At 42.0% G+C, this 23,151-nt stretch overlaps 1 protein-coding gene across 7 annotated transcripts; it reads right to left on the bottom strand.

Moving 5' to 3' along the window:
- On the bottom strand, positions 1-23,112 carry LOC104833493 (putative RNA exonuclease NEF-sp). Of its 7 annotated transcripts, none has more exons than XR_774522.1 (20): positions 22,712-22,896; positions 20,979-21,100; positions 19,988-20,114; positions 19,051-19,135; positions 17,547-17,696; positions 17,279-17,367; positions 16,341-16,456; positions 15,402-15,540; positions 14,746-14,840; positions 13,844-13,946; positions 13,100-13,236; positions 12,671-12,797; positions 12,215-12,325; positions 11,953-12,090; positions 11,347-11,439; positions 10,618-10,837; positions 9,896-10,089; positions 9,211-9,320; positions 4,283-4,487; positions 1-353 (listed from the first exon to the last, which is right to left on the bottom strand). XR_774522.1 is itself a non-coding variant. In XM_010570175.1 (20 exons), exons 2-20 carry the CDS (start codon positions 22,826-22,828, stop codon positions 4,385-4,387), a joined length of 2,376 nt encoding a protein of 791 aa, XP_010568477.1. In that variant the 5' UTR covers positions 22,829-22,831; positions 23,051-23,112; the 3' UTR covers positions 1-4,384. The 7 variants fall into 7 exon arrangements, 6 of the variants coding, with proteins under 6 accessions (XP_010568477.1, XP_010568481.1, XP_010568478.1 ...); XM_010570175.1 differs by adding an exon at positions 23,051-23,112 and having other exon boundaries at positions 1-4,487; positions 22,712-22,831; XM_010570179.1 differs by adding an exon at positions 22,200-22,399 and having other exon boundaries at positions 1-4,487; positions 22,712-22,770.
- Positions 23,113-23,151: the final 39 nt, after the last annotated feature.

Below are 23,151 nucleotides of genomic sequence, written 5' to 3'. Positions count from 1 at the left end.
TGTGGCAGTGGCTGCTACTGATTAATATGCTAAACTGCAGCAGTTCCAAAGGATGAGGGATAGAGCTCTTTAAGGAAGGTGTTTATCTAGTGGTCTGAATGTGGATAGCAGTAAGAAAATCAACCCGTAGCACATCAAGGCTTAGCCGTTTTAGTGTATCAAACGTAATACAGCTTCTTTTTAAAGGTGGTGGTGGTGAATATACAGGAATGGAAAATCTTATTTCCTGTTAGGGAAAGGACATAGGATTCTCAGTGGCTGAAGTCCCATGCTTTCAGTACAAGAGGACAGCCTTGCTCTTGTTCTGCTGCTTTCAGCCTAGCAGAAGCAACTCCATCCATTGGGTAGAATACCTGCAAAAATAGCCAAATGATATATCTAGCAAAGTACCATTTATTTTTAGCCTAACTTTTTTTTTTTAATTACCATTTACAGAATGCCAACCAGACCTGTATCAGTTTTAAACTCCTGAACCGGGAGCTGAAGGTGCAATTCTTTGGCAGTGCTGAAAGTGAGAGAGGGTGTCAGACCTTCCCTTGGATTGTCTGGTGATTTTATGATCCTAAACGAGAATAGACCGTACTCTGTAATGCTGGTGTACCTGTGTGGGAGTGGGGGTTTGTACATGTTTGTGAGAAGTCTTTAACAATACCGGAGCCTCTGAAAATATGCTTGTTTAATAGTTAAACTGTGAATATCTGTGGAACAGGCCAAATACATTCACGCTTTCATTTTTATATAATTTAAATCTTTATTGTATAGGGCACAGCACTGTAGTGAGCAGTGATGCTGATGAAATCCTTGAAACCATTGCAGCTATTTAATTTTTTTTTAATTAGAGTATGCATTAGAAAACTTTATGCATGTAGTGAATCTGCTGCAACTTGAGATAAATAACTATAGAAAACTATATAGATAGTTATAGTAATATACTGGAAAACTGGTCTGACATCCACACTCTGTGGCATTTTATTGCCTTCCCTTATACGCAAAGAAATACAACTCCTGTAAACTTTAGTCCCTAGTAATAAAACACTGACCACCTGCGCCATATTATAGTTTGCAACACCTTTAAAATTTGGCTCCCAGATCAACTGGAGGCTTACTTGTGCTAATTTTTACTTGTGTGGGTGCATTTCTGAGGTCAAAGACTATTTATTGATTCAAGTAAGGATTTGAAAGATTCTGCCCATAGCCGGCCATAAAACATGACCGAGGAAATTAATTAAAATTGAACGCTGAATTGTGAGTTTACTTGCTGCTGGTGCTATTCTATATGGAGAATTATAGCTTTTTAATACTGTGCAATCGTATGAAAGAACCACAGGAAAAATAAATGAAGGTGGGGCAGGTGGCATAAAATCAGACAGCTGAAGCCTGTGGCAGTTTGGTCTGCCAAGCGCTGCCTTCCCCAGGCTGGCAGGGCAGATCTGCTCATGAATCAGCCTCTGAACCACTACAGCTTTTCAGCCAAGCACATTTAAGAGCTCTGCTGACGAGCGAGTGACTTGGGGTTGGTTGCAAATAGATGCAGCCCCTTTTCCTGAGGGCAGGGCAGCTGTCAGGTGCAGGGTTCAAAGTGCTGGGGACAGCAGCAGCTTTGCCTGTGTGACTTTTACTTCACTCTTTGCATGTCTGTCAGAGCCTGAAGAACCCATGGATCCCAGGACTAGCCTGTCACCTGTGGTTCCCAGACATGGCTGTGCACTGACTAGTGACCTTAGTATTTTCATGACACTTAAGTATCTTCCTTACAGTTCTAAGCCTTGTTTCCAAAAAAAAGCCCACCAAAGTTAAAGAAACACCACGTAGTTAATAGCCACCTCGATCATGATGTAATTTGCTGGCTGAGGTTACATCATTCCCATTCATTGGGAAATAATAGTTATTGTGAGTTTCTGGGTCTTGCAGCCTTGTGTTCTGCAGTGTGATCCTTTTTTAGAAGATCCTCAGTAAATTGGGCACCCGGTTCTTCCCTTGAGCTCATTCTGCTCGAAATGTGTGCATGTGAATTTACCTTTTCATATTAAAAAGGAAGATGCTTAACCTGAAACTCAAAATTTTTCAGGGTAGTGTTTCAATATACAACAAAACATAAATATTTTTTCAAATAAGTATTGAAAGCTAAGTGTCTGCTTCAATTTTGTCGTGTGCAAACAAAACCACCAGTGTTAACATTTTCTCTCTGGACTATTGAAGATTGAATCTTTGGTTTTATATTGCCAACTGAAGTGAAACACATGAAATTGTAAGACAGAAGGCTGTAACTCCTTCACCATGAAGTACATAGGTATCTCTACCTCTTTTTCTTAGACTTGAATAGTTTAAGGTTACTATCCTTTTCTCCCAGGATTTTATGCCTGGATAAGTAATCTATTTTTTTTAATTGACCCAAGTTAAGTATTATCTATTTGCCATACTTTTTGGTATACTGCTTTTAATCTGCATGCAATTGACCCTTTGAAAGGGAGCCAAGTCAAGCTGCAAACAAAAGTGTCGGTCCCCCTGGGTGCTAGTTTGGGAGTGCAATAGAGTAACCTACTAGAGCTACATTGCACATGGCTCAGGGGCTTTTATCATCACACATCCTCTTCCCTGGTCAGGCTACTTGTACTGACAATAAATTGAAGATGGAGCAGCTGCTCCCCAAAAGGGAGTCATCAGCTTTTCATTTGCCCTTGAAAAACTTTAGGAACCCACCTGATGCAGTGCCATGAGTGTATTTTGATTAAAAATACTGTGTTTTCCCTGTTGGACTGGACCTGTAACACCCAGCAAAGATTGGAGCTGCAAAAGTGTAAAGGCTACACATGTCCTTTTCCTCCCTGAGGTCAGAATCTTGGCTCAGGATAAAACCCTTACGCTTGAGCAAAGCTGGAGCATTCTCAAGTGTACTGGGGATGCCAGAGTGGCTTCCGTGCTCAGTTGTATTCATGAATGCATTTAGGTGGTGTCTCTTTTTCATGCAACACATCTGTGTCCCTTTCTTTCCTTCCCCAAAGAAAACTACAACACAGTTACTGTCATTGCAAATTGCAAATAGATGTTATGCTGTAGCAACTGTTGCTACAAGATTCTTCTTCCAGTTTGAGGGCTGCTTTTGGGGTGTGGCCTCTTGCACTATCTGTAGGGCACATATTTCAAGAGGACGGGGGGGACGTGTGAGGCAATAGGTAAGAGGAGCATGAACGTACTAGTCCTGCTAACAGCTTGCCTTAAATCACTGACCTTACAGTGGTTCCTTGCTACTGTTGCAATCTTCAGTCTTTCTGTAGTTAGGTTTTAAAATCCAACAGGTTCTGGAGGTTATACCATTTTTTTATTTTTAAAAAGCTTCTATCTTTGCGTAATTGCACTCTTCAGATAAGCCCTTTCCGGATAACATGTCATTTCACACACGGACAGAAAAAAACATCTGTCTCCAATGTTCTTGCTGTAAAGTGCTTCCCCCCCCCCCCCGTAAATTATATTTGGACTAAAGGTTGCCTACTGTTGAAGCAGTGTGTTTACTTGAATGTCGCCATTTTATGCAGTTACAACTGCTGACTCTTGCTCTTCTCTGGGCCCATGAGTGGGGAGATCGTGTGACCAGAGGTGGCAAACCTGCACAGAGGATCAGTGGAGCTGAAGGCTGGCTGCTGTTTTTATACTCCCATATGTATTACACGTTAGAGGACTTCACAGAGTAGTGCTTAATATTTTGAAGTTGTGACTTTTTAAGTCACACTAAACAGTTATCTTAAAAATATGCTTGCTTTCTTATCTGTAAGTTAAAATAGTCTTTAAAAAAAGGAGATGGGCTGGCAGGAGTGGTTGGAGTTGGAGTCACTCAGTTGCCGAGTGACTCGAGTTCCAAGAGCCGTGGATGCAACTTGGCAGGATCAGGTCCTGACCCAACGCAACTGGGGTTTGTACTGGCTGGTCTCGAGGGCATGAAGCAACTGCAAGTCCTTGACAGGCTGCGTGGAGGAGAAGGGTCAGCCTGGGAGAGCTAGTTGACCCAGCTGGATTTCTTGGAGTACTTGCTTGTGGATCTTGAGGCCCCAGTTTAGCCTCAAGTTGCCCTTTATGGAAGGAATGCATTTTGATAAGCGTGTGCTCCCAGAGAAGTAACAAATTCTAAGGAAATAATGAGAGCACACCTTCGTGTGGCTTTCATTGACTCACGTGTGAATACAACTAGCTGATCAATCTCTCAGTTCCTCAGAAAACCAGCAAGGGTGGATAGGATCGAATCTGCCGTTCTTTGTGTCAGGAGTGGTTTTTGCCTTTTCGGACTTACCCAAGAGATAACCATGTATGATCCAATTTTCTTGCTCTGGGAAACAATGAATGTATTGCTTGTCTTGGAACAGACCGGTGCTTCCTCTTTCGGGCAGCAGTATCAGAAGTGCTGTGGAAATGTAATGCTTGAAAATGGCTGGAGTAAATTCTGTTTCCTGTAGGATCTTTTTTTAAAGGGACGTGGCCAAATTTGAAACTGTGATCTAGAGGAAAAGTGGGAGAAATTCAAGATGATGCATCTACTGAGTCCCATTTGGTTTGTAGTTTTACCATTTTGCTCACCATTGTTGTCTGGAACAGAATGGAAACAGCATCTTATAGAATGTGCGATCTAAGGCACAATGCAAATAGGTTGTAATAAGAAGGTCGTCTTTACTTGATAGCAATCCTGAGTGCAATGTTTTTGTCGTGTCCCTTTTGGAAGAAGAGCATTAAGTGCAGTCTGAGGTTTTTCTTTTCTTATAAGCAAAGCATTGGTTTGTCCATTACTGACTTCTTGTGGAATTTGTGCCAGATGTATATTAAATATTTTGGTGCTTTTTCTAATCCAAGCTGCCATTCATTTACCTGTGAGATTATTGTACTTCTGTATATTTAAATGACCAATCCCTTAAAGAAAAAAAAATCCTTTAGTCACAATGTATCCTGACTACTGTAGCTTTGTAAATGTTCCAAAGCTTCTGGGTTTCCTGTATTCCAGTAAGATCTGAGGGGTGGGAGGGGAACAGCTACAGAAATCTAATCCACTGGAAAGGGAACTTGCACGGTGTTCTGTGCATTACTGAACAAATGAGTAACATTTGTGGTGTTTACATAATGACACGTTGGTGTTCACTTTTTTGTGCTCAAGCTTTGTACAAAATGTCTTATTTAAAGCTGAAGTCCTTTTTACATTTTCAATTAAAAGGGGACAAATTAATTATTTTTTCATGCCTATAAATAGGACTCTTGCTAGTTTTTATTTGTCATCTCCAGAGTTTCTCAAGCAGGAATCCTGGATGCTTACTAAATCCTGCCTAGTCCTTGCGGGGAGGTGACCACATAATTTTTAAGTGCGTGGAATGAAAACTAGCTGGTTTTTTTCACCTTTGCAGTGCAAGCATCTACAACAGGGAGATGCTGTATGTGAACAGTCTTAACAGGAGCGTATTCTTACAGAGGGATGAGTGCTGAGGTCAGTCTGCCATTCACCCCCTTCCACTGAGCTGCCTGACCCTGTGGTCTCTGCTGGGCTGGGGTCAGCAGTGGGGACTGGCAGTGCTGGGTGAAGGGACTGACTCCCTTTCACATTTTGTAGTAGCCCTGATGTTGATGCTTATCCCAGTTTGCAATAGCCACAGCCAAAGGATGCCAGGCTCGCTTGGAGGGGGTAGAGTACTTTTAAAAGAAAAAAATTGGCTGTGTTCATCTTAATAATCAGTTTCATTTCAGGAGTTTTGGAGGCTTTAAATTCAGGTATGAACAACACCGACATGAGCATCTACTACCTGCCCACTAGTGCTGCCTCTGGGCTAGCGCTGCATTTGCCTTTCTCTCCTGTGCCCATATTTTTGCCTGCCTCCTCCACGCAGCAACTCCCGACTTCTACGCCACTAGCTGCTTTTTGCTCAAGTTCCCAGCACAGGGAACTTGGGATTGGAAAGTAGGAGGGTGTAAATATTCTATCAATCAATCAGCTGTATTTAATAATTTCTGGAATAATAACTATTTCAACTTTATCTCAGCCTATTCTAATTCATATCAAGAAATCCTTCATCTCGTATTCAAACCTTGTAACAAACTTTTTCTTTTTTCTGAGTGCTGAAAGCTCTCCTAGGCATCCTCATGCTTGGAAATTCCATATATTAACAAGAGATGCTCAAGCAGCCTTTATTTTACGTGGCAATAGCTGCAAGCTGTCAGGTTGCAAGTGACCTCGTGCTACTGCTGGTAGTGCAGTCTTAGTGCAACACTGCACTTCCATCTCCCTGCTGAAAGCGATGATGTATGAAGTTCGCAGAGAGGTGTGCTTTCTTTAAAATGGCCCTTGCCCCTCCCACAGCCACACTGTAACTTCTCTTGTTTCTTCTTTTTTTGTGTGTGAGGGGTGGGGTGGGGGGGATCAGGGAGGGAGGAGAAAGTAGAGTTTGTCCAAGAAGTATGAATCACCAATTCCTCCTTTCCATGGACTAAGTACTGTACTTTCCCAGAAAGGAGGCAACGACTCTGCTTCAGAGCTGGCACAGCACATTTCCAGAAATCCAAACAATTCCTGAGAACAGCTTTTAACTGCTGAGCAGCTGCTGCAGGTACTACCTTAACTTGGCTTGCTGGTTTATGGCCTGCAATGTTTCAGTGAAGACAACCCAGCTGGTACATCAGTCTCCGGCAATGAACGACTTGCCAGGTTACATCTTACTCGCCAATACTGATCGGCTTTTATGCAACACTCCCCCTGGTTTGCCCCCAGCTCTTCCTAAGCACTTGCCTAGCTCACCCACTGCCAAGGAAAATTGCCACAGCAAGATGGGTTAATGGAAAAGGTTTTGTGCTTTAAGATGTTTTGAATAGCTTTTATTTTTAGGCTTTGTAAAAGATACAGAGTGAAAGCCTATTGTTCTTATGGTAAGAGATCTTTACAAAGACATCAATATTTAAAGTAATTAAAAATATGTTAACAAAAGACTTTGCTTAAAAACTTGGCAGTTTAACAAGCACTCCTCCCTCCATCATCTTTTATTCCCATCAGACCAAGGCCAGATTGTGATCCATGCATGCTGCAACAGAAACAAGAGGTGTGTTATTTCTGCTCAGGGTAGCCTTGATGCACATAAGCTTGCTGGTCTAGTAGTGCAAAGCCTGCAACCTTCAGGGTCAGCAGGCTGAAAAACTGTTTTTTTTGTGTTTTGGGTTTGTTTGGTTTTTTTTCTCCCCGCACCCAACAATTATTTGGCATTCTTCTTAATCAAGAAGCCTCCTCTGGACTGTCAGTCCTCCGGCAAACAGTAATACAGAAACCTCACTTGGCAAGAAACCTCTTCCAAGCCTAGGATGGAGCTCCCTTCCAACCCACTCAGCAGCCTGAGAGATGTGAGCCAGGCTCTGTGGGCTTCTATAGGCTCTTTGTGGATGCAAACTCCTGAATCCACCTGGTCTGCTAGTGGAATTCATAGCCCTTGGTGATGTGAGACAACAGGCATGCATGAAGTGAGGCTACTTTGAGATGGCCCTTGAAAAGTAAATTTGGACCCACTGAGACCACCAGTGAATCTGCTGCAGAAGACAGACGGTGTGGACTGTAACTCCACAGCTGTCCTCTCCTCAAACCTCTCCAGTGGGCTGACAGGTTAGTATGCAAAGTAACTGAGGTGCTACAGTGGTGTAGAGAAGAGGCAAACAATTGCTCAGAAATGTAAAAGCTGACTTGATTATAGCCCAGAAGAAAGAGCCGATGATCAAAGGACCACATGCACTACTAAACTGCCCGCAGAAGTTAGCACTCAGTTCAGGACTCCCCCATGGCTGAGTTAAACCAAGGCAGTATTTGATACTGAGCTTGTGCAAGAAACCATTTACATATGGCTACATGCAACCACCACTTCTCTAATTAGGAATTGCTGCTGTCTCATTTTATATGCTATCATTCTTTAGTGTGGTGGAAAACAGCTCAATGATCTTTACTTAAGAAGACAAATTATTTAAAAAAAAAAAACAACAAACCCCAAAACCTAAAAAATTATATATATATTTTTTTAAAAAGTTAGAAATTGACAGTTAGAGCAAATCACACCAAGAGCAGCCCTTGGCATGCAACTTTGCTGAAACGGATTGTCACTGGCATTAAGCCTAAATATATGCTTGGCTTGGGATGCATCTCCCTTCTAGGGACGCTGTTTGGTGCAGAGGATAATACAGCATCATGCTTCCTCACAGGAAGCTTTGCAAGCAAGAGAGGGGAACCTGGCCTGGCTGCCCTGCCAGGCAGAAGAGATGCTGCCAAGCAGCTCTGTTTTCCTGCTTCTATTTCAGGGCATGTCTTCTGTCTCCACAAGGAATGGTACGCCATCTGTTGAAGGGCAACTGAAGAAAAGCAAGGGGAGATGTGACCTTTATTTGACTGTCTGAACAGTGACACAGTGAGAGAACAGAAAGAAGACTGCTGAATTATGTACTCAGTAACTAGGGCCTTGCCTGGGAAAGATTTAACCTTTCTGTTTAATAATTAAGCAGTGAGTGACTGTGGCAGTTCAGGCCCCAGGGTCTGAAATGCAGGAAGCCCACCCCATCTGGAAGCATCCCTGATATTAGCACTGAAGCCCAGCTCAACTCTCGGACATGCTCCTTCCTATGAAAGCTTAAGCACTTGGTGAAAATGTTTATTCCACTTGTGTCCCTCACATAAGAACAAGTGCATGAACCACCTCCTTGATCAGCTATGGCTGAAGCACGTACATCAGGGTACCACAAGACAACAACTGGTAGATGATGCCTTGGCTGCAGCAGTTAGGTAGTTTTAAAAACAAACAAACAAAACCACTCCAAAGAGTGGCTGCTGTAGAAACTCTGCTCAATTTTCTCATGGGCACATAAAACTTACCTTGTTCTCAATAGGGATGAAACATCCAACAGGGGAAGGTAGGTGAACTGACAAGACCTGTATAATTAATCAACACTGTGTACTTCAGCCTTGCTAATCTGGACCATCAGCTACGTAAGTGGTTTCAGCACTTGTGCTTGTTCTGGATCAGGCATGGCTTATGGGCAGAACTTACTGTTGAGGTTTTATTGGCCTAACATGATAGTCAGACTGAATAAGTACAACAGCTTGTTCAGGCCTTCTCTCAGGCTTTCACTTCCTTGTGCAGGGTTTTAATTTTTAATAGATTAAGATAAAAATAATTTGCTATATATTTTCTTTGGCTCTTTGCAAAATAGGTGGCAAGTTACCTGTTCACTCCAGGGAAGAGAACTATGCACAGGGTGTTATTCTGGAGACTTCTATAAAGCTTTTTGATATGGTGGTCTAACTTCTTCACCTTTTTCCTTAGATCCTGCTCCTGCATAACAGAATATAAGCATTACAATCCCCCACTCATCTGCAGATCTGCAGCAATCACACTTAAAAGTGAATGTGGCAAGACGGACCCTTGGGCAGTGTCAGGGATTGAACAGGTGAGGACAGCAGCAGGGAGAACCACATGCCCTACTCAAATAGCACTGCAGCCTCCTCCAGTAAAAATGAGAGCTGCAACTGGAGCTGGTCTTTCCTGTACGGCTACACAACTGGTCACCTCTCCCTCTGACTCTCATACCACTTGCTACACCTGTACATTGCTCTGTCTGCTCTCAGGTGGTAAGCTTCAGTTCCTGTGTAGCATCACTTGCTGCCCTGAGCAGCTATGCTGGTTTTAAGGTTATAGAGTACCCTGCAAACATCACCTTATCTCACATGGTATGACCTCTCCAAACTGCCTTGTGGGAACTGATCCTTGGCAGCCTCTCTGCTCCAGCACAAGGAAACCCTTCTGTTACATGCAGCTCTGCACCTAAGTGCTCAAAGTTATCACTCCTGGTTCCCAGGGCAATACGTCCTCACTAACTGCGATGAACATCAGCCTAGCCTTAAACTCACAGAGTCAGACAGTTGCTCCATTTTCTCATGTAAGATGTTTCCTCCTTGCTTCCCATTGCTGTGATTCACTTGCCAAATCCATCTCCAGAGGTGACCTGAAGCAAGAGCGTTCCTACTTCTCAGTTTGCTACCCTTCACAGTCCATCCATTTATAACTTCAAGGGCATCCAGAGCACTCTGTGATTTCTGGAATTCTGAAACACAAAGAGAAGGGGAACATGCTTGGGCAGTGATGTTGCTCCCCTGTTCCTTGGCACACGTAGGGCAGGGCTAAAGGTGTGGAGCAGGAGGGAGATGAGAAACTGAAATCACTGCAGCAAGCAGATCGTCATCTTGCTACAGGTAAACATCAGACTATAGAAACGCCAATTGACTGCAACAGCACTCATCCAGTTGTTTGCCTCACCTTTTTAGAGGTGGTTACTTGTCTGTGTGAAGCTGCACAGTAGCCAGTCCTCATGTTGAGATACTGGAGCCAATGAACTATCCTGGAACTTTTCTAAGTAAAGATTTTTTTTTTTTACGCAGTTTTTTTTCCTTTTAAATATTTAGCTGTAAACTGCTCCACCAAACAATACATACTTTTACTGGAGTATTTTAAATACCATCACTTTGAGCATACATGAGTTTCAGTAGCTCTTGCTGTGTCTGCGCAAAGTCCCAAGGGCTGCTAAATAAGCTTATTTGAAGGAAATAAGCAGGCTGTATGTGAAGCTACTTACTGAGGAAACAGCAGTTCCTGTGCTTTCCACTCTGGAGATCCTTTGGCAGGAACAGTGTTTCCAGGTCTTTCAGCTGGCTGAATTCTTCTTGCAAGTCCGTCTCTGTTAATGACTCCTTTAGACCCGCCACATAAATCACACCTTCATTTTCTACGTCCAGTTCTAGTTCCTTTATCCAAACATCACAGTCCAGCATTGCTGCAGTGATGGGTCTCTGGACCTGGGTGGATTCAGCAGGAACAAACACAGCACTTCAGCCCAAGCAGCTGTGTTCTGAGCTTCTATTTTAAATTATTTTCTCCTATTAACCGAAGTTGACAGGCTATTTTTCCTCCCTTGAAAAAAATACAACTAATGAAGGCTAACTTAATTATCATGAAAAAGGAAGAGAGATGTTTGTAATGCAGAAACACTACAAAATTAAGAACACCATACTTTGTATATGGCATTTTAACACACTGTTACTTGGCTCTTCCTTTTAAAGCTGCAGTTGGAGGTCAGAATGCTTTCTAACCTCTCTTCTGCTGACAGGCAGAAAGGAAAAAAGAGGGCTATAACCATTTCCTTTCTGCCAGTGGCTCTGAATTGTCCAGGGACAGGGAGATGGCAACAGCACAACCAGCCAGCATTTACCCAGACGCTATGCTGTAAGTAGATGTTAAGAGAGACATATTGGATGCTGTTCCTGTGCTCAACATAACTTAGACTTTTGCTGTTTGCATTGTTTACCTTAATGCAGGATCCTGCTACCTCAGCTCCATTTAAGCTTTCCACAGCAAGCTGGGCAGCTTCCAGCACTTCGTATTGGATACAGACATAGGGCTTGAAACAGAATAATAAGATAGTTCAGGCTTATCAATAAGACACGTTAGCCCTCCCTTTTAAAAAGTCAGGTCTCAATATATTAAGTTGTGTTTTCTTTTAAAAATAGAATATAAAAAGGTTTCAGGGTAATATATGTAACACTCCATACACCATAGCTGTTAAAAAACAACCTTCAATTAGCTCCTCAATTAATACCAACCTTTTTTTTTTGCCATTAAAGGCCTTAGCTTATCAGTTCTCTCGAGAGGGACAAAAAAATCTCAGCTTCTCCAATGCTCAAAGCCCTTTAGCATGAACAGCACAGTGAAGCCACATGAGCTGTGTTTATTCTTGTCATTGTGTGGAACAGCTTTTAGATACCCTGAATTGTTGTAGCTGATGACTAAACCACCAGAAAAAAAACCCAAACAGAATAACTGATATTTCAGTGGTTCTACTCCATGTCTTTCCAAGAGACTACTTGGGCCTTCCATGCCTGTCAGCAAGCTTAACGCTTTGAGTCCTCCTCACCTGGTATGTTTCAGTTACCACTGTAAGGGACTGGATTGGTCCACATCTCCCAAATTCTTTTTTCACAGACTTCAGACAAAAGCTTTCTTCAAAAGGACCTGCATAAATTGTCAGCATGTCAGTCAGCTTGCTTCTCACCTGTAGGAACACAGATTAGAGAAGGAACTTCACAAAGCAAAGGAACTAACTACTTGGTGCCTCCAGATAAATAATGTCTCTTTCTAAGCTCAGCAATGAAGACTATTTTCAAAAAAAATAGTACCTTTTCATAAAGTCCAGCAAGAAGGTGAGATGCAAGGTACTCTGGACCCAAACTGAACTGAATGATACTGAATGTGGACAGGGGAACATCTTCTAAGGCCCTCTGAAGAATCTGGAGGGAAAAGAGTGTACAAGGCTCAAAGAGGTACAAGACAATTGTACTGCAAAGGATCAGAAACAAAGCTATTGAACTTAATTCTCAACTTTAATTTTCATTATTGTCCAAGGAAGCCCTCAGGCAGAAATTCTTCTTCAGTGAGTCATGAGAGGATGTAGAGGATCAAAGCTTATTTCCAAAATGTTAAAATGGATCTAGCTAACGCGGTATTAACACCATTGCTAACAGTACTGTCAGTCAGCTTTTTAAAATAGGACTCATCTACCCACCCCCAGAACAAGAAGAACTTTGATATTACTTTGATGCTTGCTTAGACCAACCCACTCTAAGTCCATTCACCTGTTTGTTTGAAGTGCTCAGGTTACTCTGACACAGGCCAGAAGAGTCCATTTCCTGTCTGCCCAAAAGGAGGGGTTTTTGGCCAGTCACCTGCAAGCAGTCTAAAAAACTAGCAGAGAGAGAAAAGCTGTGAATCACAGTACTTATCAATATGGTGAATTAAAAGCTTTCAAGAAGTGCTTGTCAGAGAAAAATTATACAGTTCATTAAAGAAATCTGAAAGAATATTCTTGTCCTCAACATCAAAAGAAGCATAGAAAATGCTTTGTGAAATTTAAGATGCAACTTCTGAAAGTTATTCAGTGCTATGCTACAATTATTTGGGTGTCTCTGAAGACCCTGATGGCTTCTGAAAAACATAACGCACTTCTTTGATTTTACTGAGGATTCAACAGAAGGAAAAACATGCATATTTGAGAATCTTATTACCATGGTTTGGATAAATGTGGAGGCTCATTCAACTGTTTCTGGACCCTGCATCCTTGTGGCTGTAACACAGCTTTTTTCTGTGAAACCTCAGCCAGTTTTTCAGTTGTCAGAAGCATCTCCAAGTTTAGTTCTGCTACCTTGGGGAAGGAAAAAGATTAGTAGTTGGCTTTCATCTGAGCTAATTGTAGCTAACCAAAAAGCATACGCTTTCTCTATGACTCATCTAGGCACACTCCAGAGTAGTGAAGAAAAACAGGCATTAATTTCTTGTCTTATTATTTTCTGTTGTAATTTTCAAGCATGCAGTACTCGCAGCATCAACCAGCAATCATCTCCAAAAAAAGTTCTCTCGGAAACCAACGACACAAGCAAGAGACTCATAAAACCAGCTGAATCACTACCACAACATACAAGGTCTCTCACTTCTTTCATCTGGAAAAATGACAGGCATTCCCGTAGGCTGGAAGTGTCTCAATCCTTCTCTACCCAATCCATTCTTCAAGATCAGCAGCAATGCTGATTCATGTCAGTGTTTGAGTACTGGAACACTGGCAATACTCAGGCTATTAAGATACCTGCATATATGCTGAAAGTAATAAGCTGTCAAAATTGAGGCCTCTATCACAGCTCCATTTTCTCTTTTAAATCAACAAGAGGATGGGCAGGAATGTGGTTTTTTTTCCTTCATAAGCACAATTGTACGTTCTGTGATTAAGGACAGAAATCTTAATTAGATATAGCTACCTTTGCTGGTCCTTGCTCAATAAAGAATTGAGCCAATTCCAATGCAGCTCTAGCATCTTCTGCAGGATCATGCCCAAGCTTCTGTTCACACTGAATCTCCTTCCTAGGGCATCAAAATTAGGTGTACAGGCAGGTTATCTGTTTTTCCACACTGACCAACATCCTGTCTTTTCTAAACTGGGTCCTTTTCAGGCAAAATATCTTTCCCTTCTCCAAAAAGGATTTCAGTTCTGTGTAGCAGCATTCTTGTGAAATATTCCCAAAAGTTACTGCAAGAAATGTTTTTGCAATGTTGAGCAAAACACCATTTACCGGCTTTGACAGAAGCAGTGCTAATACTTAGTACTCTGATGCATGACTATTTTTCATTTTACTTCTTCCTTGACCAACGACCCAACTCAGTGAAGTTTGGCACTGCAGAGTATTAATATTCACTATGTGAATGGTGAGAACTGTATCTCTAAGACATACTATCCAGTGGTAGCTAGTACACTGAGGAATATGATTAAGTCAGTGAATCATTCTTTCACACATTAGCCTTGCTTTCTCCCTAACTGCAACAGATCTCTTTTGTGTGAGCCAGAGTGTCTTTGTGGCTCTACAATTTGATACACTGGTACTGCTACCTGCAGAAAAGCTACTTTTGCTAGGACTCAAATCTGGTTGGGTCACAGCGTCTCTGCTTGCTCAAAGACAAGCCAATTTATTATGCTGCCTGATGTTTCAAGCAGGCAGTAAATTCTTCTTTACCGTGTCTATTTGCACAGCCTGCTCCTTTCTTTTGAATTTTGGTTTAAAAAAAAAATAAAAAAAATTCTGATGCTACTAGTGGAAGAGCAAGATCCTATAACCCACCGTGACAGTTTCTAATATTTCCTATGATAATACAGTAATATTCTTACCCTAAAACAACTTTGGCTAGAAATTTTAGCTTAAATCTTCGACCTTCATTTCTGGCAAAAAGCAATGAAGTATCAATAACACTGGGGTGGATCATCTGGAAGAGAGAAAACATCACCAGTTTAATTTATGAGCGGCAGTCATATAGAATTGGGCAGTAATCCCATTGTTATGTGTCTCTGCCTTCTCACTTCAGTTGCCAGTTTCACACGATAGATAACTGGTCCACAACAAGAGAGCAGATGGGAATAATGAAACAAGCCCAACTCTCCTTTCTAACACTCTATTCGGAAGACCTAGATTGGGTTAGAAAGATTAATTATGATTCAAGCATTTTAGGTTGGTTAAATTAAATACAGGAAGGACTTCAGTTCTTCCCATGACAGAGCTATCAGAAGCATCTGGCTGAAGTAGAGACGTTGCAACCATATCTGTGTCTGGACACGCTACTTCCTTCCTTTTGGGTTCTGAACAGCCCCTCGCAAGTTTTATAGATGTAAGGAGAGTCTTTCCCTTTCAAATCCTTACAGACATAAGGCAATTCATAATAAAAAGCAATTAACAAGTGTTCACTAATAAAAAAAGGAATTGTTTAGAGTTTCTAGGTCTGAAATGAGTATCACAGGCTTGGGAAAAATACTCTTAAAAGCATACTCACTTCCAAAGCCTGAAGATCAGCATTTAGAGAATGACCCACCAATACTGCATCATGGGGAAGGATTTTTTTTAGTCTGGTTTGGATGTCTGACAGTCTTGTTTTCACTGGAAGAAGCATTTTCTTTGTGATTCCTGAGAATCTTCAAAACAGAAGTTGGATGAGGTAAAAGCAACACATTAGCAACAGCACCTACTGGAGAATATTACAAGCAGAGAATGTAAAATATGAATTCAGTGTAACTAATGACAGAATGCTATTTACTGTAAGAGGATATACTGCAGGTGTATTAAACTGCTATGAGTGCTACCACATCTGTTTCAAAAGTTTCTCAAGTATAACTTATTCTTAAGTGATACAGTTCTTGGCATCAGATAGCACAGGTAAGGAAATACTGCAAGACTGATGGTGGAAGGAGATGCTTCTAAGTAACCTGAGGGGATTGGCACGTCCCCTCCTACATAAAGCCGGGCAAAGTTTTGGAGAAGACAAGGCTTGAGTTTTGCCTGCTTTTGTTATAATACTGAGCCCAGCCCACAAGCTGATGAGCTGCTCTGTTCATTTTTTACAGATCAGCAGATTTGGCTATGGAGCAGAGAGACACAGACTGCAATCCTGCACTCACCCTCCCTCTTATTTTATAGCCAGCAATAAAGACTAACTTGTACTGTGTATCATTAATTTGTAACAGAACTTTTCCTAGAACACTGCAGAATGGTAAAGCTTCTGCCTAGTAGCCACATGGGCACTCTGTAGCAAAGAGTGTATACATAATGTTGGTTATGTTAATCACACAGCAAGAACTGTATTCTTAACACTGAGTGAAATGCAATAGGCATCTGTGCAAACCAAAGCCTTCTGAAAGCTCCTGTGTAACAGGCTTAATCTGAAAGGGTTGCAGCTCTTGAAGACGAAGAGATAAGAAACTTATGTGGAAGTCACCTGGTGCGGTAGTTCAGTACTGTGCTTTCAGGTTTGACTAGTTCATTCAAGAGGCACTGACCCTGTGCATCCACCAAAGAGACACGAGTGACTTCGTTTCCTTTTGCAGTCAGGCACTATCAGGAAGAAGCAGAGGCAGTTGTTCAATCAGCATGATGCTCCCACTCAAAAACCTCAGCTAACATCCGATTTGCCTGCAGCCAGCATCACTACTAAGGAGTTCCTCAACTTACAGATCTACCACTCATATCTAGTTGTTTTATACTGTAGCATGCTTCATTTTAATTGTTAAATGCCCACCATAAGCACAGCAAACACACAGGCAAGCACAACACAAAGAAAACCATTATAAAGAAGTGCTGATTTCACAGAATCAGTCTGTGCTCTGCACTGCAGAGCTGTCACTGAGCATCTTCACCAGAGAAGATGTAAAATTTAAAAGCAGAGCCCAGGTTGTATCATTAGTTACTCAACGCTGATGCCAAATAGGCATCTCCGCAAGGTCAAAACTGCACTAAAGGAGCAGCATGCTGCCAGAAGAACTGATGGCTAAAGGAAAGATGTGTGATAGGGAAGCATCTTTTCTTTCCCAAACCTTGGGGAGGGCTGGGAGGAGGAATTCCACAGCAGTCTCAAGGGTTACTGCAGCATTCCTGATGAGCCTGGCAGATCCAGCTGCTGCTCCGACAGCCAATGCAGAACTGAGGTCTCTGCTGCCCTGCTCAAGGTAGTATTTCTGTCTTGTTGCCAGAACCACTTCCTGAGTCCTTCCCATGGCTGCACTAGCATTGGTACCATCAATGAAGGGACTGGCAGCAGATGTTAATATGTCATAAGTGGTTTAGTAAATACACAGGGTGCTTGGCTCACTTTGGAATAGCTGGTAGGAGTCTGGTTGCTTGACTATATTTTACAAGGGCACACACATTTATTTTTACCATTTCACAATCCAGACCAAAGAGGGGGCTGCTGTCCGTCCTCTGCTGATCACACTCTGTATATATATAGCCCTTACATCCAGGGGAGCCTAGAATGAAGAGACCCATGAATAAGAAACAGACCTCTCTACTCTAAAACTCATCACATATCTTATATGACCAAACATATCACTAACTGTCAAAATAAATTAAAAAAAAAAAAAACAACAAAAAACCAAAAAACCCAGAACAACACAACCCAGAACAACAAAAGCCCTCAAAAACTGACCTTTTATGGGATAATCATTTTTTTTCTGCTCTTCTAAAGTTAGAGTATAGCTAGTAAGGCCTCGCTTTTTTTCTCCATATTTCCGAATGATGGGATCACATTGCAAGTCTGAGCTTTTAGGAATACACTGACTGCTAGTGGAAGTCAAACCTGTAAAATACAGAAGCATCTGTCAAGCTCAGACAGTACTCCCTACTTGCAGTCAGTTTTCTGCATTAGTATGCACACTAAGAGGCCACACCATTTCAAAGGAAAACACTACCTGGACCAATAAACTGGAGATATAGACAGACAGACAGACAGACAAACGATCTATCTGTCTATCTCCAGTTTATTTGTATCTCTCTCTCTCTCCCCCCCATTCATATATATACATATATAGAGAGAGATCTCCAGTTTATCTCTCATCTATTGTGTATATATATAGACACACTATATACATTATATATATAATTATATATATACACTCTATGTAATGTATACAGTGTACAAAATATACTTGATATTCAGGATACTTGAATCTTTTCTCATTCAGCTACTGACACTGCTGGCTGATTCACAAGCAAGTCACATCACAATGTGTCTCTGTCTCACATTCCTTTCAGAAATAGAGAGAACAAACTTGCCTTATAAGCATGACAACATAATCATTTGTTACTTCATGTAAGCTGTAGAAGTTATCTTTTTTTTTTTTCTACCTTCTCTGTGAAATTCTTTCCTGTAAGTATTATCAGGAGAAAATGTGCTCTAGGTGTGGCTCACAAGGATGCAAGCACTGAACTGACACCAGAATCCACAGCTGTATAAAGTTAAATTATCCTGTAGGTGACTCTCTGCAGATGGCACTTAAAAGAAAAGTATACCTGACATCTCAGATCTGTGACTGTGCAGTAGGTTTACAGTCAGGATGCTAGAGGACTTTGTCAATACATTGAAAGTAATAGCTGTTCATTCTCCCATTTAGGACTTGAATTCAAGATTCTTTGTTATACTTCTAACAATTTCAGTGAAGTTCGCATTGTAGTCTCTTGCAGGTTTTGTACAAGCCTGTTGGATTACAATCACCTCTATAAAGAGTGTAAAAATAGGAAATCAGTCGTCAACACACCCATGCTTTACCTTGATTTGCTACTCAATATAACACTGAAAACTAAGAAATGAGTAACTACTTAGCTTTAATCTGATTTATATCCCTGTATCTTTTATTAGATACATCTTAGAATAGAATAATCACAAAATGGGTAATGAAGCATCAGAATTTTGGATTAAGCATGTTAAAAACTTTCTCTCTGCTTTTTGCATTTACTTGTGACAATAAGCCCAACAGAGAGTTACTGAACTAGTTAGGGTAACTAGTCTCACGTTTTAAGCCACTGTACGTTTTCCTTTGTAAACAAGTTTACCGTAGCAAAACACTGGGATTGCACAGGATGCAAAGTCGTAAATTACTGTTGGAAGTGAATCACTGTGGTTGAAACAGATGACGCAAACCCAAACAAGATACCTTGTGCAGTGTTTTGAGGTTTCAGGTTTGCTGCTTCTCCATACAGGCTGGCTAGGAAGTTAGCCCAAGGTGTTAATGTGAATCTCTGAAAAAAAGAGATGTGTTAGAGACTTTGAAACAGAAGCAGGAATATGAAGCAAATGAGATGTTTCTTGATCCCCAAACCAGCCAAATTTAGAGGAGGATGGATAAAGAAGTAGTGGAAATATGTTTGGTGTTTTCCCAAGGAAGAAAAAAAAACTCAGCACAAACCAAACCTGTTTTAATGACAGACGATACAGGATTCTTTGTACTAAGGGACAGATTTGCCTTGCTTGATATGATCAAGAAGGCAAATCTCAAGACCTTCTTTGATAGAAACTAAAACAAGTTCCAGACTTTCCAGTTAAGTTGAGATTTGCATTTGCTGCAGTTCATGGAGAATTCTCTAGAAGTCTTCCTTCAAAAACATTGCTTCTAACTCAGAAAATTAAAATAATTCTTTTCATAATCTTTTTGGGAAATGGGAGAAACTTGACATAAAGTGCAAATAGTCAAAGTGAGATTTTTCAGCTAGTGGGATAGCATAACTCTATTGGAGAGTCTCCTCACTCACTCAGAGTACATTCCAAATTAATCGAGATATTTTTAATCTCATTGGCATCCTGAAGATGCAGGAAGCATAATAGTCAGACGACTGAAACATCAATACACTTTTCACCTTGTAAGGCTTCAAAGACATCAAGTCTTGAAAACCTGTTTCTAATATCAAAGCCTTGGCCTTTGTTCTGAGCTGACAATGGCTACAAATAGATCCTCTCATAAGCTTGCTTTGTGAGTCAAAGATGGCCACTTCCTATTGGAAAAGGCAGTCATTTCACTGCTGCAATTAATCCTTGGGACGTGGTTTCAGGACTGGAAGAAGTTTAGAAGACAGCAATACTGTCTGGGGACTTACATGCCGGAACACTTTTCTGAGGTGTTTGAACTGCAAATAGAATTTGTAGAAATGGAGTTGGCTCATTTCATGTAGAACAATAACCACAACCCCAGCCAGGTGTCTTTGGTGATAAATACGGCACCAGCTGCAGTAAAAAAAAAAAAAAAAAAAAAAAATCAAAGCACTCTTAAAAACAAACTTGGAACCAGCCCGGCTTTTAAGTCAGTGAACAGCAAAGTGCCAAATTACTTCAGTGAGAAAAGGCTTTATGGCTTATCTCAAAAAGCCACATATTCCTGGAAGCAACAGAATATGGGAGACAGAGAAAGAATGAGTTATAGCAAAATTCTGCTGCAGTACCATTTCAAGACATTTCTACCTCATTTATATGCATCAGCATATGAACACACGAGTAACTTCAGCTGCAGTGATGCAGTCTAGCGAATTAATGCATCAAAAAAAGTTTCAGAAAATCATTTTCTATTCACTACTAAAAATCTAAACTGGGATCATTTTTGCCTTAAGTTTCATTTCAAGATTCATTACATTTCATCATATTTTTCCCACGTGAGGTTATATACCCTCCTCAGCCTTTCCCTTCCATTGCTGAAAAGTTGCCCTGAAAAAGGGCAAAGTGATTAAAATATTTTTCCCAAAACACTCTAGAACACTCTGTTTCAATTATATCTGATGTGAAATGTGTTAGTATTTTTTTGTGTCGTGTTCATATTTTTAACCTGGTATTTTGTTTCTTCGGTTCCACAGTACTGTTTAGTTTTTGATAACTGCATGAAACAAAACCATGAAACGGTACAATTTTTGTCAGAAGAGGAATTCTGGTCTCTGGCCAAGTCTAACAACAACTGCATCTACATAATACAGGCTGTCATTATGGTAACCGCATTGCAAGGATTCCAAAACCAGCATGCCCAATATACCTTTAGGTATGCCTTTCACAACGTGTGAGGACACAAGACAGGGTTGACTCCTGAATATGAATGTGTTATACCTGGGTTGTGTTGCATTGTGGCATTTTCCCAAAGCTGCATACTTTAACAACTCATACAGCTGGTCATGGCTGATTTCGCAGTCCTCACCAAATAAAGCTGCTGACAAGTGAGATGACTTTTCCTGTAAAAAGGGAAACACTAGTAAAGGAAGGTTTTATGTAATCACACAAGTTCATGGAAAATGAAGTGAACTATTTGGACACAATCAGCTACATTTGAAATAACTCTTCCACTTATTATGGGCAAAAGTTTCCTTTCAGATCACACTTTAATATTAAATTTACTATCAATATTTCAGTAACCCAGGTACTCTAACTTCAAAGATTTATTTAATAAAGATTAATGTAAGTAGATATATGTACTAAGGAGACTTAAAGCTATTTGATTCGCAAACACGATGTTCTCCTCTCTCCACCCATTCACCCACTTGCTGCTGTAGAGCTTTGGGCATTTATACAAGTGTTCTATGCAGCCACTTCATGTAAGGTTTTGCTGAAACCCATTTGCTTCATTTACATTATGTGATCTGTTTTGGCGGATGGGTTTGCTGACCCCTGCAGGAAAAAAAATGTTTCCATAAAATCCAAAGAACCTGCAGAGAGAAAGCATCGAGTAGACGAGATGGAGTGGAGACTGTACCACACAGTTCAACACAACAGTTCTTTAAGCCTAAATGCACAAATTCTCCTAAAAGCTAATCAGTAAGTGAATGCATGATTTTGGAGTCCTCCACTGACCATATGGCCTGTTCCAATGGAGCTCCTTTGGCCTGTAAAAATTTTAAAGATACTCTTTTTTTATGTGATGAGAAAACATCACGGCATACAGGGGAAGAGAAAAAAAGACCACAGAATACTACAGAATATCAAATCCCACAGGATAAACAACTACCAGAAGTTGTGTTTTCCCCACCACACTGACAAGCCTTGTCCTCATTAATTTTGACAGAGCTTGCCCACGTGGCATTGAGCTGATGCACTTCCAAAGCCATTTGTCATTGGGTAAGAAAGCTAAACAGAGGTGACAGCCTTTGAGGTTCAAGCAGTTAAGAAACACTACCCTGTGTTACTATTACCAGGTGAAATTGCTAGTCCCTCATCTCTCTTGCCAAGTTAGACAAATAAGTCATGTCACTGTTGTTTTCAATACAGCCTAATGAGAGCTTTGCCAAAAAAACCCAACCAAAGAGCAGAAGTTTCGTTTCACCAAGCAAAGGCTACCTGCCAACCACAGGGATTTCAGTCGCTAATCAGGTACAAATAAAACCGATCTCACAGGTCAGACATGCTTGCTCTTCTCCCATACTAGGCACCAAGTGAGCTGTAACCTGGGTGAGGAAGGTGTTACCATGAGGTTGAAACTCTGCACCCTTCAGGTGTGTGAATGTGCTGAGGAGACACAAGGCTCCTTTCACGATCTGCTTTGTTTAGGAAAAAAGCCGTATTGGAGAGTGTATTTATATTTCAACAGGGTTCCTTAAATGGAAGCGCCTAGCGCTCCGAACGAGTTCCTTTCCACATTTCTCGGAGCAGAACCTAAGCCACTGCTCGCAGGCGCTCTCTTTAGCCAACCCCCTAGCCAGACTGCCAGTAAACCACGTTTTTGCCGACTTTCCCGCAATAACCCCCCCGAAGAGGTGGCTGTAAGCGAGGCCCACCGCGCGGCCGCAGCCCTGCGGCCCTTCCCTCACAACCCCCCTGCCCCGGGCGCCGGGCCCGGCCTCGCTGCTCACCTCCGGGCCGCGGCCGCCATCCGCCTTCCTCCTCTTCCGAGCTGCCTGCCGTCCGCCCGCCTCCTCGCCGGCACCGGCGGGCCTTTTGTGCCCGTTTACGCAGACGGCCTTTGCCATGGCCTAGACGAAACCAGCGGGCGGTGAGGGCGGCCCAGGGCGGCCCCTCACGGCGAGGGCGGTAGCCCCGGGCCAGGCCCCAGCGGCCTAAGCCCACCGCCGGGGCTCCCCCGGCAGCACCGAGAGGCGAGGGTCGCCCGCTGCCCCGACGCCGTGGGGCCGACCCCCGGCCGCCCCCTCCTCCTCCCCCGAGGAAAAAAAAACCTCGGCCGCCGAGCCCACCTCAGCCACGCCGGGGAGCGCGCCGTCTCGGCGCGCGGCTACCTGCGCCTGCCTGCCGGCGAGGCCAGAGCAGGCGATCCGGCGGCGGCGCGGATGGGGGG

This window comes from Haliaeetus leucocephalus, unplaced genomic scaffold (assembly GCF_000737465.1).
Source record: "Haliaeetus leucocephalus isolate CR32 unplaced genomic scaffold, Haliaeetus_leucocephalus-4.0 Scaffold295, whole genome shotgun sequence".
Taxonomy (NCBI): domain Eukaryota; kingdom Metazoa; phylum Chordata; class Aves; order Accipitriformes; family Accipitridae; genus Haliaeetus; species Haliaeetus leucocephalus.
This window is presented reverse-complemented; position numbering and strand designations above follow the sequence as displayed.